Source organism: Eubalaena glacialis, chromosome 6, assembly GCF_028564815.1.
Source record: "Eubalaena glacialis isolate mEubGla1 chromosome 6, mEubGla1.1.hap2.+ XY, whole genome shotgun sequence".
NCBI classification, from domain to species: Eukaryota; Metazoa; Chordata; class Mammalia; order Artiodactyla; family Balaenidae; genus Eubalaena; species Eubalaena glacialis.
The window spans coordinates 77,971,729-77,995,971 of NC_083721.1; the positions used below are offsets into that span (position 1 = coordinate 77,971,729).

General features: G+C 37.5%; 1 protein-coding gene across 3 annotated transcripts in view; it reads right to left on the bottom strand.

Moving 5' to 3' along the window:
• Positions 1-24,243, bottom strand: part of CCDC50 (coiled-coil domain containing 50) — a 60,451-nt gene that overhangs the window by 26,230 nt on the left and 9,978 nt on the right. For all 3 annotated transcript variants that reach the window (XM_061194343.1, XM_061194342.1, XM_061194340.1), the window contains exons 2-4: positions 8,116-8,178; positions 7,136-7,262; positions 4,087-4,177 (exon numbers count right to left, since the gene is read on the bottom strand). In XM_061194343.1, coding sequence (XP_061050326.1) covers positions 4,087-4,177; positions 7,136-7,262; positions 8,116-8,178 — 281 coding nt within the window. The remainder of the gene's footprint in view (positions 1-4,086; positions 4,178-7,135; positions 7,263-8,115; positions 8,179-24,243) is intronic.

The following is a 24,243-nucleotide window of genomic DNA, read 5'->3' on the forward strand; positions in this document are numbered from 1 at the left end:
TTTATATCAGGGTTACTTTCCCCTTAAAGTTTTCACCTCTATCATACAATAGTACTGGGATTCAAAATGAGAAAATCTTGGGTATAAAGACAATCTAAAGGAGATCTGAAAATGTGATTGTCCAATGACTGTCAGAAGAACAAAAAAAAGGAAGCCATTCCATTAGATTGCTAAATTTCTTTTATTAACTAGCAATTAATATATTAACATCTAACTCAGTAGGGAACTCAAAGCAGGAATAAACCCAAAAGGGTTACTCTATAAGACCAGAAAAAGAGAGTAACACCAATTCCATTGCTATAAAAACATCAATATAACTAGGATAAAAAGAGAGAAGAATTTTCTCAACCAGAAGCCACCCACTCACTCCCCCTGTCTGGCTATATATGTATAAACCTATTTCTAAAGTGCCAAAACATAGGAAAAAATTTCAGTTGCTAAAATTATTATTATCTGAGCTATTCTCTAGATATTACCAACTTATATAAATATTTTTTTAGAACACAAATTTCTAATGACCTTAAGAATGCTATGAAAAAGTACCATGGCTCACACTAGATTAATTTTTAATGTAAATTGGTTACTAAGTTTATCCCTGAACAGTTCACATTATAAATGGCTCCAAATTGTTGGACTAGTGCCACAGACTTTTCATAACATGGTTGGCCATGCTACTGTTTATTTACGCAAAAAAAAAAAAAAAAAAAAAAAAAGTTTTTCGCTAAAATAGTTTCACATTCACATATATTTGGACCTAGGTTCAAAGACATACATATGTATACATTCACACACAATTAGTTAAGAGTTTTATTTAAGAATAACTGAGTTAAATCAACTAAACACACATTTCTTGGCTTCATTAAACAACACTGACAAATGCTAAAGCTGTGACCAAAGAGAAAGATTCCAATAAAATTAATCCCCCCATATTAATCACAAACTCATACAGTCCAGTATTACCAAAGGCTACAAGCCCCTTCAACAGGGCACTGAGAGGAAGGAAGGAAGGAAGAGGGAAAGAGAGAAAAGAGGGAGGAAAAGGAAGGAGGGAGAGGCCACAATGCTGGTAAGAATACAAAAGAACTTTTTTAAACTTTTCTACATCTGTCTCCCCAATGGAAATGCTACCTTCCTTACATCTGTGCTCTGTTAAAAAACACAATAAAATTATACCATAACAAAGCTAGACATGCTAATTCACCCCCACAAAGTCATATAACTCTACTCATGAACAATGCTGTTCAGAAAAAAATCTGTCCCAAGAGGAAAGGGGCCTTGGATTCTACATCTGGTTGTTTTGGGGGACTATGAACTACCCAAGAGAGTTGACCCCAAAAATGTCTAAAAGAGATTTGGGTGAAAATCCAGAGAGGAATTTTCCACAACCCTGCTGTTCAGTAAGAACTCATTAGCTAAGCAGACTCTACAAGGAAGCAGAAGAGCATGGGGGGGGGGGTGAGGAGGGGGAGAATTCGGACAGTTGATGAGTAACAGGCAATGCAAAGTTGGCCAGAAAAATTAGCACAATTGTCTTAGTCTCCCCTATTAGTCACCCTGGACTAAAATAAATAAGCATTATCATACATCCTTCAACATCAAACTTTACTAATGCAGATTTTGTTTATTTAATATAACAACATACTAGTCAGCTGGAAGTCACGTTTTTCTACAACAGAAGAACATCTTGGCGGGACAGCCATCTAATCTAAGGCATCAGTGAAAAGTCAAAAAGTCTGAAAGCAGTTTTTTAAAGGCTAGTCTCACTAAACGTCCACACTGGATTCCTCATCTCTCATTCCACCTCACTGGGGAAGGGGGAACATTTCAGTAGGTCAAACAGTAGTGGAAGGCAATGTAGTAGGAGGGCAGTAAAGGCATAAACTCCTGAAGATCCCTCAGATCAGACCATACTAGAGCACACCTGAGCATGTGTATTGTGTCCCCTTTCTAATTTCACGCTTATCTCCCTATAAGAGAAATCAGAGTTGTTGCAAGGGGCAGAATGGTGGGGAAAACACCTGGCAGGAAAGCAAAAAGGAAAGAGCAACTATTAATTTAATATGTGGCAGAGACTTTATATACATAATTTTATTTAAACTTCACAACAGCCCTTTGGGGTAAGTGTGGAGTTATCATGGACTTCTTCAATTTGGAACCTGAGGTTCTACATGGTTAAGTGAGATGCTGAAAGTCTCAGCTAAAAGTTAAATGGATAAGATTCAAACCCAGGATAGTCTAACTCCAAAGTCTCTGTGTTCTATGTTGTGTCACGGTATATCCAGGTCAGAGGCAGTCAGTCAGGAGACTGAACTGTACAGACATTTCTCTGGCATCTTATTGTAGCTTGGGACCAGTAATTTACTTCTTCAAAACTTAATTTCTTCATCTGAAAAATGGAGTTATTCACTACACTACACACTTTATATAGTATAACAATGAGATTATTGTGATTGCTATTTAGATTCCACATGCGTAAAATAAAGTATTTTGGTTTCCCGAATACTGTTTTTCCCCGAATGGGGTGGGGGGAGAGGGGGGAATTACAGGACACCAGTAGCATTTATAAGAAGCCAACTTCATTACTCTGTGATTTTTAAAATAGAAGCTTTCCTGTCTACAAAACATAATCCCTTCTTTCAGTTGCCAGTTTCATCTCCAAGGCAGTCTTGACTATAGAGATGCAACACATCCTGTAGTAAGAAAGAGCTCCTGTGTTGCTAACAGGAAGGATGAAAAGGAATCCTTAATTCCTACTTACAACTCTGATCATCACATAATCATGGTTTGTTTCGTAAAGAAATAGCTAAATATACTCACACCAAGCGTCTCACACTCACCTGGCATTGAACAAGGAGTTCCAGAGGAACAAGGATGGCTCAGTGGGGGAACAGAAGATGCAGGCTGGTTCACTGATAACCCTGACTGTATCTATTTAATAGGGTGATCGTATGTGCCAGTTTGCCCAGGAGAGTCCCAGTTTATGTACTTATTAATAGCACCCCCTTTAACCCTGAAAAGTATTTCTGAGTATGCAAAATACCATATGGTCGTTCTACTATTAAAAATAATGAATCACTTTTTCCTTATTATAAATCAAGACAATGGCCAAGAACAGCACAATAGGTGTAAAAAAAGCAGACAGAGAATGCAAATTGAAAAGGAACCGTTTGAAATGCTGAAAACATAACACAAAAGCAAGTGATCATTAAGTGCAAATTCAAGTCTTCTCACAAACCATATACCACTGCTAATTTTAGCCATTTTCAGCTTTAAAAACAACACAGTTTAAAAATATATACAGAATCAAACAGATCAAATCAAACAAAAAAGAATGAGAGCAATGAACAGTCCTTGACTCCTGTTCAGGCTACACTCAAGGTCTGCTCTCCCTAAAGTTGAGAGGAATAACCCACAGACAGACACCCAGTATTGAGCTGAAGCATCCCTTAAAAATTCATTTATACCAAGAACTTCAGAACATGATCTTATTCGGAAATAGGATCTTTGCAGATATAATTAAGAGGAGATCATACTGGATTAGGGTGGGCCCTCAATCCAATGACTGGTGTCCTTATAAGAAAACAAAAGGACAAAAAGATACAGGGAAGAAGGCCATGTGACAATAAAGGTAGAGACTGACATGATGCAACTACAAGCCAAGGAATGCCAGACAGCCAAGAGCCACCAGAAGCTAGGAGGAGGCAAAGAAGGATCTTTCCTAATAGGTAGCATGGCCCTGCGAACATCTTAATTTCGATTTGCAGCCTTCAGAACTGTGAGAGAATAAAGTTCTATTGTTTTAGGCCACGTTTGTGGTAATTTGTTACAGCAGCCCTACGGAAACGAATTCACAATTTATGTCAAATTATCCATTATCATCTTTTAAGATTGCACCACTTAAACAACTGGTCAAAGGGCAATAAACAGTGGTTCATGGAGGGCGACCCTTGGACTATGCACCCCAAAAGGGGAGAGTTCTGCTGCCCACCCAGCAACCCTACACGGAGCCCGTGAATACAGAAAGTCACAGCTCTGGAGCCGAGCAGTCCCCCTCTGCGGGGTGGAGGGGCATTCACTAAGTGGTACCTCATCCTTCTTCTCCTGAATGCGTCGTCTCTCGGCCTCAATAGCCAGCTTCTCCTGAATCTCCTGAGCAATTTCACAGTCTTGTTGTTCACTGAAACACAAAGGTGAAAACAACATGAATAAAGAACATAAGGAATGATTTTTCCTAAACACAATTTCCTGAATACTCACTATGAGCCAGTGCATATTTTTATCTCACTTAATCTCCACAATAATGATGCAAAGAGGTTGATACTGTCATATCCTACAGATGAAAAAACTTGAGGCCCAGAGTAGTGGAATCATTTCCCTAAGATTGCAGAGAAAATAAGTGGTAGAATCAGAATGCAATACCCAGACACTACAATGGAAAGCTCCAGGCTTTTTCTATACTACCATATCACCTCACCCTACTGGGGTTGCTTTACAGAGACAGGCATGTTCCCTAAAAGGAGATGTATACTATGAGAATAAGGTCCACAAATAACCAAATACGTACAGAGTATGCAGAAAAAAATTGGGAGTGAGTTCACTAAAATGTCAATAATACTGTGGCCACCTAGAGGTGGTGGTATGATTTTAAAATGATTTTTATAGATTTTTTAATTAGAGGTATTTTTTTTCAGTTTCAATAAAACTTTTAAAAAGGGGGGAAAAAACCCCAATGTATATTCCCTAGCTTTAAGTCCCAGGAGAAACCTCTGTGGCTGATGCCAGTTTTCTTAATACTCTGGCCACTAAAAAACCCAAATGTTGTAATACTGCTGCTACCACAGTTTTGTTTTGTTTTGGCATTTGTGCATTCAAAAAGATTCAAACAACACCTGCTATCATCCAGGCACCATGCTCAACACTGAGGATACGAAAATAAATAAATCTCCATCCTGCACTCAGAAGCCCACAGTACATTCTGGTGGGAGAAATAAGACAAATCATTTTGGTGGGAGAAATAGATCCTTTAAAACAGCACCTATGAAACAGTGGTTCCAACAGAAAATGGGGTTTGGATCTCTCAGGGATGGCTACAGGTACACAAGTCTTCTGGTTGCAGATTTCAAGAAAAGTCACTGGGCAGCTTAAAACTTTAGAGTGTGATAGTGCTGGGGAGCCAGCCTTTACACAGCCTTTACAACCTTTAACTGCTAACTAGGAAAGAGATATAGGCATGTTTAGAGTTCACTATCTAAAAAGATGCTGGAACAAAATTACAATTGTGGTTTATGTATGCAGTTCGTTTGCTACACAAATATTTCCTCTTATTCTCCCCCTGCCAGTTGAACTTAAAGTACTCAGTTAATCTAGTCTTGGTTGTATATTCCATGTTTAATGGCAGTCTTTTGTAACTGAAAAGTGTTGGGTGTGGGGGGCAATAGCCTAACTTCTCTGGAGGAATCGAAATCCATACATTCTATTCTAACAAAACTGAGCAGATGAAGACTATTCTCATTTGTATAAAGAACTGGTCACTTTCAACATGTTTGGAAATAGGTATAGATGAAAGTAGATGTGTGCGCACACGGGGGTATGTATGTATGTGTATAACGCACATACAGGACAGAAAGGGAGGAAGGGAATACAAGACAGAGAGCACAGGCCAGAAGCAGAAATGGCAAGCTTTTTTAGAATCAGTAGAAAAATCACTGGACAAGATGCCTGGAGACCTGATTTCCAGTCCTGCCACTGTTAACCAGTGAATCATGCCCTCTTATGTCGTCTTATCAGCTATAAAAGTTTTTGGACTTAATGACTTCATATTACAGGTCTAACATTCAAGGATTCTGAACCATTCAAACCACAGAATTGAAAATAAAAATCTACTCATTTTTTATTTCCATACCTTCTTTTCATTCACTTGCTTTTTTTTTAAACTTACCAAAAAGTGTTTATTAATCTAGTTTTAAAAATATGGAATGCTTCACAAATTTGTGTGTCGCTTTGGCAAACGCTCAGAGTTTTTTTTTCCCTGAGTCCCTTAAAGGCAATGGCTATGTTTTATTCATATCTGTGCTCTCTGGTGCCTTTCATGGTGGCAGAGTTATTAGCAAGAGCCAGTAAGAATGTTTATGTACAAAATAAGGAAGCTGAATAAAATCACGAATGAAGTCCTCTCTGAAAATAATAAAATAGAAAAACCCTTCCTCAAAGGCAGCAAAAATAATAGGCTATCCTGTTTATTTAAACATGACAACTAAAGTAAATAGAAGGGTCCCTTCACTTCCTCCTTTACCCCTTCCTCCTCAAAACAATTTTGTGGTTAAATCCACCATTAGAGATTTAGGTATAGGAGCCTCTCTCATAGAAGAAAGGTACTCTGTGAGCCTTTAAGACATTAAAAAGAATAAAAAGTCATTGTGCTGGAAGAGACCTTAGACATGATCTCTCCATTTAGGAGGAGACAGATAAATAACTTTGGTCAGACACTGAAGTTATGAAGAGAACTACGGGTACGATTAAGAGCTTTCCAAAAGATTCTGCCTCTACTTAAAAAGCAAGGGGTTTGGGACTTCCCTGCGGTCCAGTGGTTAGGACGTGGTGCTTTTACTGCTGGGGCACAGGTTTGATCCCTGGTCAGGGAACTAAGACCCCGCAAGCTGTGCGGCGCAGCCACAAAAGAAGAAAAGCCAGGGGTTCGAGGAAAATAGGAGTAGCAAACACTGCTAGGAAACAATAAAGGAACCCAACAGACCTCATAAAGTTCTTTGACATCCAGTATTTCGCTGGATTCCCTCCAAAAGCCCAGGAGGCAGAGGGGACAGAGATCATCTCCCCCCTGTACAGGTAAGGAAAACTGAGTCAGAGAGGTGGACCAAATGACTCAAAGTCATCCGTGAAGAGTGTTGAGTCCACACCAGAAACCACATGTCCCAAAACCTAGTAAAGTATTCCAACAACGAAGACAATTTTTTTAATTCAAAGGAAACTATGGGATAGTCACTGTAGGATTTGTAATCTAATAGGGAAAGGAATCAGAGGAACAGATGGAGAGAGAGTCCTCTTCCCTGCCCTGGCTGCTGACCCCACAGAGAAAACCAGTCCGGGCATGATGCCCTCCCAATCCCCAAGTCCTCACAGGTCTTTGTAGCGCTTCTGCAGCTGAGCCTGAGCTTTCAGATCTTCCTCCTGAAGCTGCTTAGCCACCTGGAGATCATGCTGGACCAAACGGTTCCGCTGAACGTTCGACGCCAAATGATGCTCAACTGGATAGTAAAATTGGAGAGAGGAATTATAATGCTTTGGCTTATTAATGATAAACCTGAGAATAAACTGAAGAAGAGCCTTTCCATTAAAAAGGGCTTCACATCCATCATTTCATCTTATGCTCTAAATAACGCTATATAATACGCAGCACAGGAGTTATTATTTTCATCTTTCCATTGCCGAAAAAGAGAATCAGAAAGGTTAAGTAATTTGTATTGGGCACAAGATAAAATAGTGGCAGTGCCAGGACTTCTACTCAAATAATCTAAAACCAGGGCCAGTGTTCTTTCTGCGCCACAAGTTGCCACCTTATTTATAAAATACTATTTCAATACTGAATTTTTATACTGACACACGAATTAATGATTCACAAATTACAAAGTCATACTTACGTACTTTTGTATAACACATATAACTTAGATTTACTTTTCATGAGTACATACATAAAAATTCAGAAAAATCTACAATCTAGACACTGCCCTCGCCTGGGAAAAGATGTTCAGGCCTCCTATTCTAGGGGAAGGAGCCCATCCCTCTGCCAGCCTTCTACATGCCCCCGATGCATGTATAACCACTATCTCCCTCCTATAGCACTAAGGCAAAGGAAATGGTTCAAGTTCCTCTTTTCGTCCGATACACCCAACAGTCTTCTCATCCCTAGCAGCTATCTGACTTCAAAACACCCAGAACTTCATTCTTCACTGAGGTGTCATTTGCCTAGACAGATCCCTCAGGATGGATGGGTGATATAGCCCAATGACTCTCTTTTCTCCCTGCCTCACCCTGAGAAATCTGCCTCAAGCTATCACTAAAAAAGAAAACTGAAGGAGCATGCAGAGGGCTATTACTCACTCTCTTGTTCCTGCAGGCTGTGGGCCAGGGTGTGGTCCTCCAGGACAGCAAAATCTCGGCACACTGCAGAGGATGAGGGAGGAGGGCAGACAGGAAGGCTCATTAGTAGTACTTTAACATAAAAAGAAAAAGATCTTGTTCAGGACTTCAGACTCCATCCTAATATTTTAGGATGATCAACTTCATAACTTGCAATGCACAAAACAGTGACTAGTTAGTATAAAGTCTTCATTCACAAAAATCCACATAGTACCTGCTCAGGGCCAACAACAAGGTGTCACAAAATAATGGTTGGGTCCCTGGCCTAAGGAAATGAATCACACAATCAGAACCCAGAGGCCCAGAAATTCTAATCCACTTCTATAAAGCGAGGGTAAGGACTGCTGTAATAATAAGAGACAAGAATGTTTCACATATTGCAGCTGAGAAAAATCTGAGTTTTTGCATGGTCAGAGGAGTTAAGCCATCTGGGATTCAGAGGATCCTTTCCCAGAGTCTTATGTGTATCCTGGTGCTCTTAATGAAAAACACACCTTTATTAGTCCCTTAGGCAGAAGCAGATCTCTACTTTAAGTGTAGTCACATTCTTCAATGGGTCCACACCCTCAGACACGAGTTAGAACTGGTTCTCTAGGTCTCTCTAAACATAGAGCTGCCTAAAGAGAGCCTGCAAACCAAAAGACAGTGGGAACCTTGGAGGGTACCAGGCATCTGCCCCTAACTTTGCCTCCATCTGGAGAGCCAGGCAAGAGCGTTTCCTGGACTACTTTCTTAGACACAAATAAGAAGAGATGGTCTTAAAGGTCCATTCCACCCCAAACTGCAATTTAAACTTCTGCTTCTTAAAACAAACATACATATGAAGGACTCTTATCATGAAAAATGCTGTTTTGTTTGTTTTAAGGACGTGTAGTTTAGGTGATATATCCTTACTCTATTCCAAACATGTACCTCACATTAAAGAGGAAAGTTCCCAAAGCCTCAGACTATTGCAATGTGTAGGACTCATGAAACTGTCCTCTAGGGTTTACCAGAGTTTACAGATTTCTTTCTGCAGCTCTGACTTTGTCTGTGAAGACATTTAATTAAAACAGAATGAAAAAACATTCCTTTGCCATTCTTAGCACTTATGTATGTTCACATACACATTCACACAGCCCTGTCCCTCGCTGAGAGGTAATGCAACTAAAAAGCAGGCAGAGCTTGGAGACGTCACGATTACTCTGAAAAGGTTTGATGATGGAAAAATCATTTCTGCCCAAAAATCATATTAAACCGAATATGACCTACTTAGCCCTGGCTCAAATGCAACTACAAAACCAGCAATTTGAATAGAAAGTCCTGTTCTTTTACATCGGATATATTCTCAGCAAATTCTAACAACTTGAAGCCCAGGTCAAAGTTCCCCAATATTTCACAGAACGAAAGTGCTTTCGAGAAGAGCTAGTTAAACCTCTTATTTAATAGGTGAGGAAAATAAGGGCCAGAAGGAAGAAAGGGCTTATTAAGGCTATATACATAGTTTGCTGGTGGCAGGGCTGGGAGTCAGTTTCTCAGCAAGGAAGAGCTGTTTCTGCTCCTGACAACCAGCCCTCCTGGACTCTGGTAAATCACAGTCGGAACAGACTGAAAGAAGATATTCTATACTGACCAACATGCATTCTCTAAGACACTTAGCTGGTGAACATTAATTAATTAAATGTCTAAGACACGTATGGATTTAGTTCATAGAAAACAAATATTCAGAATGAATATTTAAAAATGTCTAAAACCCACTTCAATTTATGTTATTAGAGCAGAAAGGTATGCCAAAACAATATATTCCATATGCTTTTAATATTATGCTGAATAAAATAAAAATTATAAAATTACTACAGTTTTCCATGCGGATAACCATGTGAATAACTGTAGTAATTTCAAGTTTTTTATTTCAGTCAGCATGACATTAAAAATATAATGTTTATGGATACATATACCTGTAGTAAAAATATATGTTTTTAATATCTGGCACTGACATAGTGACCCCTAGAGACACAAGCAAAGGAGCAGGTGTGCCTTTACCATATGTATGCTGTTCCACTGCTTTACAAACTACAGAAGACTGAAGGAAGTGAGGCAAAATATTAACATCTATTAAATTTAGGTGATAGGTTCCTGGGTTTCTGTATTTTCTGTGCTTTTTGTAATGTTTTACATATACTGCACTTAAATTCTACAGCTAAATATAAAAACTTTTAAAATTCACATCTTTATTTCATCAGCAGCACATATAAACCATAAACATGATGACGCATTTGACATATCATAATACACCAAGGAATTTATGAATTTATGATCACCTTAATAATGACTCTTCTTAACCATTTCTTAATATGTAAAAAGCAAGGCTGAAGTATATTTAATTATTGTGATTTGACCCTGAATCTTATTACAGTAGAGGCTGAATTGGTACCCACAAAATATGGGTAAGGCCTGCGCTAGAAAAGAACCTAGAAGATCTTCCATGACTACAAAGATGTACACACACTCATACATGCACAGGGTTGTATTGTCAATACACAGATTTAGCTCTTCAAAGTTTACTAAAAACTTCCAAATGTATCGTCTCATTTATGCAGAGATATTACTTACTTAATCCATAATTTCCTATGCATCCACTCTAGTTGCTTTCAAAGTCAGCCTCTGTATTCTTTGCAATGCTAATCTAATGCAAGCTGGGAAAGTCACACATCCAGCCACCTTGCAAATCAATAACCAGTTTGGGAATTACAGAAAACAATTCTCAGCCAGGACAAGTTCAAAGCCAGGAGCTTTGCTCCTCCTCTAATCCACTCTACTTTGAAGCAAACGGCTATAAACAGTACTGAGAATAAACAGTATAAACTCATCTCACTACGTTTCCAGGCAGGCACATTTAAGACGAACTACTGGACCCTGGGCTTTTATCCTGCCACTTCTCAAACTTTTTCCTTCCTATGTTCACTTTCATTCACCCTAATCTCAGGTTATCTTCTTGCCATTAAGTCAACCCCATCATCCTCCATTCCCATCCAGCCCTGCAATCTCTACACCTTCCACACAGTTAGTGCTGGATGTAGCATAAAGTAGGACTTCAGGAGATGCTCATTAATAGAAAAAATGAAGAAATACTGGTCAATAAAGTCAAAGAACAGAGTTCCATAGACAGGAGGAAAACAATGTTATGAATAGAATTAAGCTCTGTCGTTAATGACAGCATTACAGAGACTTGTAAAATTTTTCAGACATTCAAATAAAAACTAGAAACCTCTCCCTTTCCCATGAAAGGAACAGAGCTTTAGTGATTTTTAAAATCCAGATATGTACATACATGCAGTGGATTAGTTTATATTAAGGCAAGCAAGTCTCAGGAATGGGAAGTAGGATTTATATATCTCCCACCTATTTTCCTTGAAGAGAAAGATGATTCTCATTCATCTGTGGATCCCCCTAAATAAACAAATGGCATAGTACGCACCTAATAAACACAGTTATTCAACAAACATTTGCTGAATTCTATTATTAGGAGGAATAAGTCATTTACAAGCCATCAAGGAGGTGGAGTTGACAGAAAGGTAAATAAGCATAATTTAAAATTTAATAAAGGTTATAAAGACCTATAGAAAATTCCTTGAAGGCATAAAAGTGGAGCAGTTGTGCTTGTTATGAACTGGGGGTAGGTGTAAGGAGTGGGGGTGACTTGGCAGAGCTGTATCAGGAAACCTTAAAGTAGTTAACATACAAAACCAACCTCAAAGAAAGGTTAAAACTCCTAGGGCAGAAGTGGTAAGCGTTCTTAGCAGAGGGACCAACTAACCCTATACAAACTAGAAGATGAGTGAATAAGTATTCCTGTTTTGTCATTTTTTTACCCACATACCCAAACTTTCTGAAAATAAATTGCTACGAAAACTTAGCAAGCTTCCTCCCACATAAAAATGCCTGGATTACTAATACATTCACTAGAAACTATTTCTTTCAACTGTGTCTGTATTGCCTTTTATGTTCTGGTATAATTTTGTGAATTATTCTGTTTTAGTGTAAATGCTATTAGTAGCAGATGGAATACATACTCACTGCTTCGAGAGCTGGGTTTATGCTTACTTTCCTTTGTTCTGTACACATGGAAACACCCTCTATGAATGAGGAAGATGTTCCAGACACACATTTTGTCTTGAAAAGTTTGGTAATGACAGGCAACTGCAATTGACATTGATATAATACTCTGTAGATTACAATGCACTTTCACACTTATTCCTCCTAACTGTCTGAGGGTCTGAAGGTTTTATCAATATCCTCATTTTATTTATGAGGAAACTAGGCTCAGAGAAATAAACTGGCTTGACCAAGATAACCCAACAAATGAGCAAATGAACTGCAAACCGACCTGAGCTCTTCTGGCCTCCAATATTCCTGCTCAAAGAACTCCTAGAAGAAATGGGTCAATGTTTAAGTATGTTAGAAAAGAGTGATATTATTAAATACTAATTAAAATAAGACAAATATGCATTAGGTTCTTTGAAATGGAGGATGAAATAAAATTTAGGTAAAGGTGGTACATGTGTTCAGAAGGTGGGTTCCAGGTCCTAAAACAGAGCAATAAAAAGGGACATAGTTTACTTTGTCTCACTATCTCCCAAGAAGAAGTCTCTAGCTATCACGGTTGGCCTGTGTTCACTTCTGAAAAGCAAGGACAAAAAAATTTTGCATGGTATTTCATAGATGACCTATAAGAAAAACCCTAGGTAATAACTGCAGTGGGAAAGTCCAAGGAAAATCTCCCTTTGGGATCTAACCACTTTCCCCCATCTCCATCCAAAATCAATGGCTTTTCTTCCCTTTGGTAAGAGAGTATTAATGAATTCAGACTAATGTGTCTCAGAGTTGTTAAAGACAATTTTAACTAAGAAATGATAACATAGGTAAAACCCCTAAGGCTTTGTCTGCCGCCCTACAAGAGAAATGTCTCTCTAATCGATTAAAGAAGTCTCTTCCCTTTATTAAAAGCTTTAATAAAACTGCCTCAGTAGAAGAGAAATGGGATGCAGGTAAACTGTGAATAGACCTCATCCTAATGCCAGATCTTCCACATTCTCAGCCCCAGCAAAGTTTATATATAGGGATTAAGATGACATCAACATCACCACCACTAATACCAACACCAAAACCAGTCTCCAACCCCATCACCACCACCATCAGTGGTAGCTTCTTAGAGATGCTCAGCTATGGAATGGAGACACTCTCCTAACCACCTGCCCCAATTATGAGCCCCAAAACAACAAACACAGCTTTGAGCCCCTGGTCCCTCTGACAACTGAAATTTCCCACTTTCAGGCAGAAAGCTGAAAACAATGAGAATAATACCCAAGTAATGTTTGAGCAATTAATTTATTAGGGATAAAGCGTAACTGAAAGGTAACCTTTGATCCTCCTCTGACTTTTAGTGTCTATAATTTCCATCTTGTTGAAATGAACAAAACTGAAGTACAGTATGACAGAGGAAATAAGAGTGGCACCTCATTTTGGCTGATGCTAAAGAGGTAAACAACACAGGTGTTCCATACTCATTTTCTTTGTTCCTAGTTAAAGTAGCCAATGGGAGGGCTACTTTTCTGATCAAGTCTCCAAATGCCCTGTTCTTTCCAATATACTATGGTTACTCCATCCGTCTGGGAGATAGAAGAGGCTTCTGAGCAGAGATCTATAAAATAATTAAATCAGATCCACCTTCCTGTATTTATCATCCTTCGTATAATTATCCCCCCTTACTAAACTACCCACAAAGTACACACAGATTTCTGCAATTCCTTTATGAAAGACAAAGACTTTCATTCCACATATTGTACAAATGATTGGGGCATCAAGTATCATTAACCACTGTTTCAATTGTTTGGGGATTTTTATGATTATTGGTTTTGGTTTATGCTTTTCTTGGGTGGTTGGTGTGGGTGTGAAACACAGAGAATGGGGGAGTCTTTCAAGTCTGAGGGAAGTTTAGTCACCATTACGCAGATGATGGGCATAAGAACCCTTTTCTATCTGCCAGCGGTTCCTCTCTACTCTCTAAAAAATTCATAATCAACCTTCAGAAACCTCATTCAAATGTTACTTCTCTATTAATCCAATCCTATAGGACACAGAACCAAAACCATCACAACTGATACTCTCACACACCCAGCAGATTTACTTATGCTTTTTTCCCCCCAGTGATTTCATAACATGTAGTAAATATAACACTGGAGAACTAATCATATAAATACATGTACTCATTTGTTTCCCCATTATACATTCAAGATCCTGAAAGGTAGGAAAAATCTTATGGATCACTTTCTCTCCAATATTTATCTCAATGCCTGGGATGATGATTTTCAAATAAATCCTTGTGGAAAGGAGGGCTCCTGAGGAAAATGATGACTAGTATAAATGATGCACCATGAAATCTTGCATTTCCACATTCTCCAGCTTACCTAAACAAAGCTAAGAAGCTGCACATCTACCCACAATGCCTTAAATGACAGTAAAGGGTTTCTGTTCCCAACACCCCAAATTTCAGATGTATTATAATGGAAAGGATAATTACCTGACAGACTCCTAGAACACTTAGAAAAGTTGTACACTCAGGCAGGTGGTCAATTCTTGGTTCCTTTAGATGACAATTAAGTACATCACTCAAAATGGCTCTGAAAGTTAGAATAACATGCCAAGGATCACACAGTTAAATATATGGCATTTCTAAGATTAGACCCCAGGGCTATGAAAAATGTCTGTATACATGAGGACATGCTTATTAAGCTAAACAGCCTGACAGGGTACATAGGATGTATGTGGCATTTTAAAGCAGAATGCACTGTGTGCTAAGGTGCTGGCATGAATTTTCAGAATCTGGAGCTGGTCCCCTGAGCTATTTGTTTGATAAAACTGTCTCATGTCCTCAGAAGTCCTCTATAGTTGCAGGCTGCCAAATAGTCCTGAAAATTAGAAAATGTTAATAAATTAAGTATAAGGTGAATGAAAAGCAAGTCAAGGATGACAGAACCAAAAAAAAAAAAAAAAAAAAAAAGTGGGAGGAGAGAAAAGTCCTGAGAAATCTAGTAACAGAAAGACATTTTCAGGGTTAATTGTCCTTCCATCAACATTACAAAATGATAGAAAGCTACCCTTTTCATAAAAAGCTCCACAAAGACCAGAACAGTATAACCCAGGATTTTCTGCAAAGTTCTACCAAATATCTGATCTGCTAAAGTCACCACCTTGGTTAGAAGTCCAAAATGTCTTAGAGCATCAAGAGGCTTTAATCCAAAATACCTCTGAAAATAATAAAGGCCCTGGATGACAGGTTGGGTTCCCAAGTTTCCTCAAATATTTCTAAATTTCAGTCACTGTTCATAAAAAGGTGCTGATTCATCACTTTCTTAAAATTATAGAAATTGATTATCAGAAGGGGTCTGAGTAGTTGTTAAGTCCAGCTTTATCCTGTCCAAATAATCATCTGGACTCCTCATAAATATTTAACCACAGGAAGCCCACTTCCTTTCAACACAGTTCCCTTTCGGGTAACTATAAAATGGTCTGTGGAAGGATGACCTCAGAGGGCACTCACATTCCCTACAGTGTATGTGGGTGTTTTGTACAAACCACTGGCACTCTTCGGTCTGTTGTTTCATACACACGATAGGTGACCATCCACATGGCATATTATATGGGCTATGCACAGGTGAAGTCCTGAAGGTACTCGCCATGATATGGGCAGAGCCCAGGGCTGATTTCTGAGCCTTTCTATAGTGTACACTGACTATAGCTGAAATACTTGATTTTTCAAGTTAAATTTTATTTAGAAAATACTAGAAAAGATAAACATCAAAATCCTAACATTGATCATGTACTGTAGGACTATAATGTAGCTTATTTTCCTTCTAAAACATTTCTATATTTTCCAATTTATCTACCATGAAATGGAATCTTATTATTTATAATCCCTTGTATAACATTTTATAATAAAAAAATACATGTTTTTAATCTAATTTAAGCATCTAAACAGTGAAGCAGCAAATATTTACCACAGGAAAAAATAAGTTGCAGTAGCAATGTTTATGGATTCAATTTAATTATACTGTTTCCTTAAGGTTAGGGAATAAGTTTTTTTGTTTGTTTGTTTGTTTTTAAGGAAAAATGTACGCTAACAAAAACAAAGTCTACGTAAGACCCCAAATTTGCATCTGATCTTCCTGAAAACCAAAGCAATCAGGGAAATATGAAAAGCTGTTCAGTTCTCATTATTGTAAAGGAGAAATAACACCAGTTCCTGACTGGAGAGAAATGTCTTACTAGTACCAAACACGGAAGCAAGTTCAGCCACCATGTTGGAACTTAAGTAGGAAACACTGAGTTATATAATGTACTCCTCAATAGTTCAAGCATGAGTTTTAAACATGTGTCTACATACACACAAACATATGCACACACCTTCAACAAAAGAACAAGACTGAGCTCAGTAAGAAGACATTTTAAAAAGCAAAACAACTGATTTAATCCCAACATTTAACTCTGATGCAATTTATCAAAATAGGTTCCTGAGCTTTTTTTTCCCCCTAATCCCCTCAATTCAAAGTTAAATGAAAGCCCCAGTAACCCAAACCACTTGTTTGGCAAGGAGATATATTATAGCTAACCACAGACACACTAGATTGCAGGCAAGTGGGTTTTGAAAACGCTGAGATAAGTCCTCAAATCAGAAGTACTACTTTAATATCACAGACCATCTGCATCATTATCAGAGACCACAGAGTAACTGGGTAACTTATTGGAAAAGTGAAAATGGCTAGGTCAGAAATTTCCATCTGACAGGGTAAAAGACTGAGGGTGAGAGGAATACTGAAAAAGGGAAGGAAGGTAGCAGGGTGGAAACAGCAGGTTTTTACTCATCCTGGTAGAACTGCTGGATAGAGATAAGACTTTCCATTAGGAAATATCTGACTCAAGTTCTCATAAATGATTAAAAATACCCACAAACACAAACAACCTCACAAGCTTCCTGGGCTACAGGCATAAACTTTATGGACTGGTGCTTTGAAGCCAAACCTTTTTGTGTTGGCAGTAACAGAAGAAAAAAGTTACCCAAGAAAAATTACAACTCTCCAAAACCCCAAGTGAGGTGCATTCACATGGTCCAATGTTGGATGGAACAGGCATTAGAAAAGACTGCCCTAAACTGAACCAAATCTGTATGTTCTATCCATCCACCATTATTCTATCCAGCAGGGTCACAACAATTTTTTTCACACTATATATGGTAGCCACTAGTCACACATAGCTATTTCTTTAAATTAACCAAAATTAAATTATAAAAATTCAGTTCCTCAGTCTCACTAAAAACATTTTCAGTGCTAAATAGCCTTATGGGGCTGGTGCTTACCATTTTGGACAGTGAGGGATACAGAGTATTTCCACCTTCACAAAAGTTCTGTGGGACAACACTGCCCTAAACAACAATCACAGTATGACAGAAAGGACAGTGTCAATTTAGACAACCGGACCACTCAGCAGCATTGAAAACCATTTTAATCGTGTGTGTGTGTGTGTGTGTGTGTGTGTGTATGTGTGTGTCAGAGAGAGAATGCATATTTATATCTTAACCAACAGATATAACTCGCTTTGCCAGTATGGACAACCAAGGGTCCTGAATATACTTTTAGTCTTGTAGTAGCTACTGATTTAACTTCAGAGTGCATTATTTCTCCTATGCTTCTTTTTCCTCAGCCTTAAGGTGGTGGTAGTTTTGCTAACCTCAGCCAGTTGATAAGAATAAGAGTTGTTGTACATCTATCAAGTAACCACTGTGCAGATACAGTCACAGAAACAAAGTGAACAAACATCCACTTGGAAAGGAAAGTGAGCTGTTAATTCAATAAAGTTAAGGGAATTCGATTCTGTGAAATACAACTACTACTGAATAACCTACCAGATCTCTAATACCTTACAGATCATTTACCAAAGAACTGTGGATTCTCATTAGCAAATTATGCATTTGTGAATTTCAATTGGCTTGTAAAATTAAACTGATCATAATCAGATGAGCCTTCTCCTAAATGTACTGTCTTTGGTGCCTTCCTTAAAGAACAATTACATTTTACATGGGTGTTCCACTTCAGAACAATTCAGGAATATATGAATTTACACAGCAGCTAAGTACATAATTACTCTTACGATCATAAAAATGATTAAAAAGGAAGCACTCCTGCTTTAAAATGATTCAGTTGATTTATAAATAGATTTATAAAATTTCATAATTAAACATAGAAAGATGACTATCAAAATTACACTTAGGAAAAAATGAAACTCTTAAACAGTGTTAGAATTCTGTAGTACACTGCACAGAGCATTGGTAATGAGATATTCAGTGAATACTTACTGCATACAGAGGCACTACGGTATAACCAAGAGTATGCTTACCTAGATTCTAATCCTGGCTCTAACACTCACTAGATGAATAATCTTGAACAAATTAATATCACTTATATTTGCTCCCCTGTAATATGAGAGTAATAATAACAACTGTAAGTACTTAAGCATTGCAGGAAATTTTCTTCTTTAAAAAAAGTACTCACAAATTATTCTGATGGAGATAAACCTTCTATGTAGAAAACAATAGACCACTGATAACCACAGGAGTCCTCAAAAGGGTAAATACCCTTAGACAAGCAGTAGCAGACAATTTTTTCAAAGCAATTTTCCACTATGAATATCCCGGTAGTAAAAATTTCTTTCTTTTATTTTCAACCTATGTATCCCTAAAGAACTCCAACCTTCTGTTCCTCTATTTGAATGGCACTTTTCCTGGCACTTAAGCCCTCAAATGGTTTGGCAGCCCTCAAATGGTTTGGTTTCTCTGTTTGCCTTAGCCTAGAAAGAAAAGCCACCCATCTCCTTAAACCTCTGTAGGATAAACCCAGTCATGCCCATTAAAACCCAAAAGATCACATCAAGCCAACTTAAGTACAAGTTTACACCAAGGGAAGAAAAACCATTTTGGTTTATTGGCTTCATATGACAAGTTTCCTTAAGTACTAGCTACTGCAAGTTCTATTTATCTTTGAACTTTCAACTTCTCTTCTGCAAGTAGATACTTTAGCTAGCACTTTCTTTCTTATTAGGATTAGTAAACTCATTTCAATTTCAAAAGATTGAGAGTACAGTAATACTCAAAATTTAAAAAAAAACAAACTTAAAAAATTGCTCATGGGATAAGTTGGCATGGGAAAAATATTCTCTTACAATCTTGTTCCCATAAAGCAAATTGGAACACTCACAGTTCCACTGTGGTAACCATTTGTCAGAACTCTACACTCATTTCCAGTAATCTTGGATAATGTAAATCTGAAAGTATGGACATAAAATAAATGGACAAGTCTTGAGATTTCTGGAATTCTACTCTGATATGCTGCCATATGCTCAATAATTGGTCACGTTTACTGACTAGATTGTGTTTTTCTAAAAGGTATCTTGAGATCATGGGTACATTCCTAGGATCAACTCAGTTTTTACACTTACTAGGGGAATGCCTCCCCAGAAGACCAGGAGATTTCTCTTACAAGCAGGCTTACATTAAAAGCAGATTTCGTCTCCTAGAAATACTCTATACAGAAGAAGGTAATGACCCAACAGAAAACTGGAAAAAACAAGCCTGTGTTCCAAAGTACACCCAGAAACTTCCTAAGCAGATAACAGGGAGTTGTGCATCGATTTTAAGAAGGGATTCTGTCAACCACTTTGGTTTTCCATGTAGTTCATCAGAGGGGATGAACTTGACTTTACTTTCTTTCTTTTCTTTTTGAGAAGGAAACCTGTATTCACCTTAGTGGTATTTAAGTTAGATGTGAACTTTTGATGGTTCTCTATTACCAAAGAAGGCTGGACACTCAGTTAGTGCTATGGGAAGAGAGAAGCAAAAACTGAAGTTTAGTAATAAACTCCAATAAGAAAGAAGCTGAGATTTCTTCAACAATACAAAAGTGAACAGAGTACATAAAATGGCATCATGGTTCTGATTTGGATTTTGCCTAATGTTTAAAGACTATTTCAGAGAAGAAAAAACAACTTCGGAGCTATACAGATCAGGATTCAAATATTGCTTTCTTATTGGCTAAAAGATCTTAGGCAAGTTATTTGATCTCTTTGAGCCTCAGGTTCCTCATCTGCAAAATGAGGATAAATGTTGTGAGGACTAAATTAGGTAAGTGAAGGGCCAAAGAAAACATCTGTCACTCAGTAAAAGGAAGTTCAATAAACGGAACTTCCAATTACTACTGGCATCATCAGAGTTAATGAATTCTTATAATTAGTTATTTTCTATTAAGTACTTCTTTTAGTCAGGTCTCACTAAGTCCCTGATTAACACAGATCTATCACTTCTGTAGTATAGAATCTATAATGGAATAAGCAATTACTACTTCCTCTTATGAATGTATGGAAATGTTTCCTGGCAAGGAATTACAATATAATCAACAGTTGACTACATTTCAATAGCTCTTTCTAACTTCATGTTTTCTCATGAGGGAGAACATGTTTCCTACACGTACGCATTGTGGGCCTGAGTTAAAAGGAAATCAATGTGTCTAGAATGTTTAATAAGCTCCACCACTCCAAACTTTTTTCAGCTGAACGTCCAGGATTAGAAAGCAAAGTAGAATTCTATGTGAAAGTCATGTAATTATAGTTTACTAAAATAGAAGAATCATCAAAGTATCACCATCAAGAATGGTAGGAGAGTAGACTGTTGAGAAGAAGTGTAGCCATCAAAATCTAAACAAAATATTAACATGTAAATTTAAAATACAGCATGCCTAAAACCAGATGAATTTTCCTAATTTCTGTTCCTTGAATACGCTAGTAAAAGCTTTCTGCCAAATCCACATGGCACTTTGGTATCTTACTATAAGAAATGTAGATATCTCTTTCCCAATTTATAGAAATATAATGGCCTTATTGTAGCATATAAGGAACAAACAGGTTGAAGTACAAACAGCCCAGTTCTTCATTCCAGATACCGGTCAGAATTTTAGTTCTGGCTCTGTCAGCAGCTCACCAAGTGACCTTTGACAAGTCACTTTCCAAATCAGAACCTCAGTGTCTTGACCTATAAGGAAACAGTCCAAATTATTTTTAAGAACTCCTCCAACTTAGATATAGGGTAGTATGAAATTTAGTTGATTCAGTATAAGTAATATATATTTGTCTCTTGGATACAAGCACATCATCTAAAACGTCATAACCACAGCTATGTAAAAGACCATCCATACAGGATGACTGTTATGCTAACTTTCTCCTGTACCAAATATTGCTTTCTTCATTGCTGTTGTTGGTTTTACTATTTCTACCATACAAAATGGCAAACATCTGCTTTTATCCATCATATTTTATGTATAGTAGCCTTCACCACCAATAAATCTTAAAATAACCTTTTGTTCAATCTAGTGACTTATAAAAAGGTAGACTTATCCTGTCTCAACTAGCAGTTCTCACAGAGCCTTCAGTATCATGGTAAAATGAGACCATGTTATCATTCATTTACTGTCCAATGAACGCAACTGTGGACTGTACTATTTACTAAAAGGTTAACCTGGGGCCAGATGAACAGAGTACAGCCTGGGAAAGCGAACACCCTCAATATTCAGAAGTCTTCTTGAAGATCACCAAATTTAAGTTCAACTAGAATGTGGTCTAAATGCCTTGGATTTCTCTATGTATTGTTACTGAAACTGGCTTCAGTATAGTATATTTGGTTATCCTATAGTATATTTGGTTATCATGTAATTCCCCTGAAGAGGAAGTGAAAGAAAATCAGGGGCACCCTGCATCTGTGAACAGGAAGACAAGCTGTCCAAATACCTTTCTGCTCTAGAGGATTGATTCACTTGTCTCACTTGTTTTTTAAGAATTCAAAGTCATTTTGATGATTTTAAAAAACTGCTATAATATCTACCTACAAGTATAAATTGGTTTTTGTAGCACTGCATGTTTTTAAAACAGTGTTAACTTCTGATACACCATATGAAGCTGAAAGAGACTAAACAGTATGCCCTAATTTAGAAAACCATCCTAAATAAGTATGAATTAAACATATCCACCCCCAAAGCAAAAATTCTTGAGCTCTTTTGCTCACGCTTTCCCACCCTCTCTTGATCATAAACCATACCAGGTTTATAATCTGTACATTCATCTTTTTAGTTTCCAACTCAAAATATTCAGATTCTTCACAATCAGGAACTCTATAATCAAGAACTTAAAAAATACATGTTACATGGGACCTGTTTAGTTAAAACTTTATAAGAACTTTGACCCCTTTACCTAAAAATAACTCTAAAGGAGAAAACAGTAAACATAAAAATTCTGAATAGAATCCAATACCATCTAAGAAACTAATTGGATCTTTTAGTAACAGCAACAAAATGATACCATATCACAAGCCTGGAAAATGTACACACTTGAACAGGGTCTTACTTAACTAAAATCAATCCATAAACAGGTAAGATCATTGCTTCCAAAGGAGCCTGCTATGTGTTTTGGCCTTGAGTTAACCTTAACACCAATCAGTCCCCTACAGACATTTGATAGATGGGGAAATTTCACGCAACAAAAAGTAAAAGTGATTGCTTCTAATCCTCTATTCCTACCCCAGTGAATTCATGCAAACGATCATAGCTCTTATTCTAGTGTCATTAGTTCTGTTAGCTCAGGTCAGTCTGCCCACTGAACATAAGCTGTCAGATACTCTGACAAGTTTTCTGGAGTATCTCCTATGTGTAAGGATCCCCAAGAAGTACTGAGATCAGTCAGCTACCAGTCTTGTCTTGATAGAGAGCTTGCAGACCAATACAGAGGATGAGACATGTTGCTTAAGGAAGTAAGTTAAAGAGATACACAGGAAAGAAACAGGGTAGACTTAGCAGAGAATCAGCATTTGAGCTGGGCCTGGGGAGGTGGTGAGAGGATGAGAGGATAGAAATACGCTATATTTGGATAGTATAGAAGGAAATACCATGCAGAGGATTAGGGCTCAAATAACAATGGTCTGGAAAAAGGAAAAGTTGGAGTATTATAGGGTAACTTGAACAGTAATATCACTGAGGCTGAATGTATAACACCACATTTTTCAAAATACTTTCATATCCATTTCTTCAATTAACTCTCATGGAAAGTCCACATATTACACATAGTAAATATTATCTCCAATAAACAGATAAGCAAACTGAAGCTTAGAGATGCTGAGTGTTTTCTCTGAGTCCTTACATCAAATGAGTAGGAAAGATGAGATGTGAAACCAAGGCTTAACAAGTCTAGGTTCAAAGTACTTCCCCTTCCCAAAGAAGTCAGTCTGCTTAAGTTAAATTTTATACAAGCTTGTTTTCAATCTGGACAAATTATTTAATGTATCAGTAAACAAGAGCAAATACTGCAAAATAATTCTAGGAGGAGCTCAATTACTGAAAAGATACACAGCAGAAATGTACAGAGGAAAATGGTAGCCTCCTACTCTATTTAAGATGAAGAAAATGATAGTTATATTACATACTGACAAGTAAGTAGGAATCAGAAATGTGTGTACTTCTTACCTCCCTTCAATTGCACAAATCTTTTCAACACCCATTCTCCACATTCAGGGGGAATAAATGGGGAGAACCAATAAACAGGAAACAAAAAGAAAACTAACTAATTAAAAGTAGAATTTTCGGAAACCCACATATGAAGAGCTAAATGAAATCTTAATTATTCCTACTACCTCCAATTGAGCAGATTTCACTTAGTAATCAATTATGAAATAGAAAACACATTAAGAACCTCAAGACAGTCTACGGGAAACAGGTACCCTTCAGGTTTTAAGTGTCAACAAAAACTTTACATTTCATATCTAGAAAGGGTTTTTTAACAAGGAGCTCGCTTAGTCATCATATCCAACTGCCTGTGGTATTTCAGCAATGTCTCTTGCAGTTGCGTGGTCACCAGCATACACCTGTTCTGGTAAAATTATTAGAATCACCCTTTTTACTCACAAAGTGTCTGGGTTTGGCCTATAAATTATTTGGCAGCGCTGCCTTTAAGCCTCAGTAATTATCC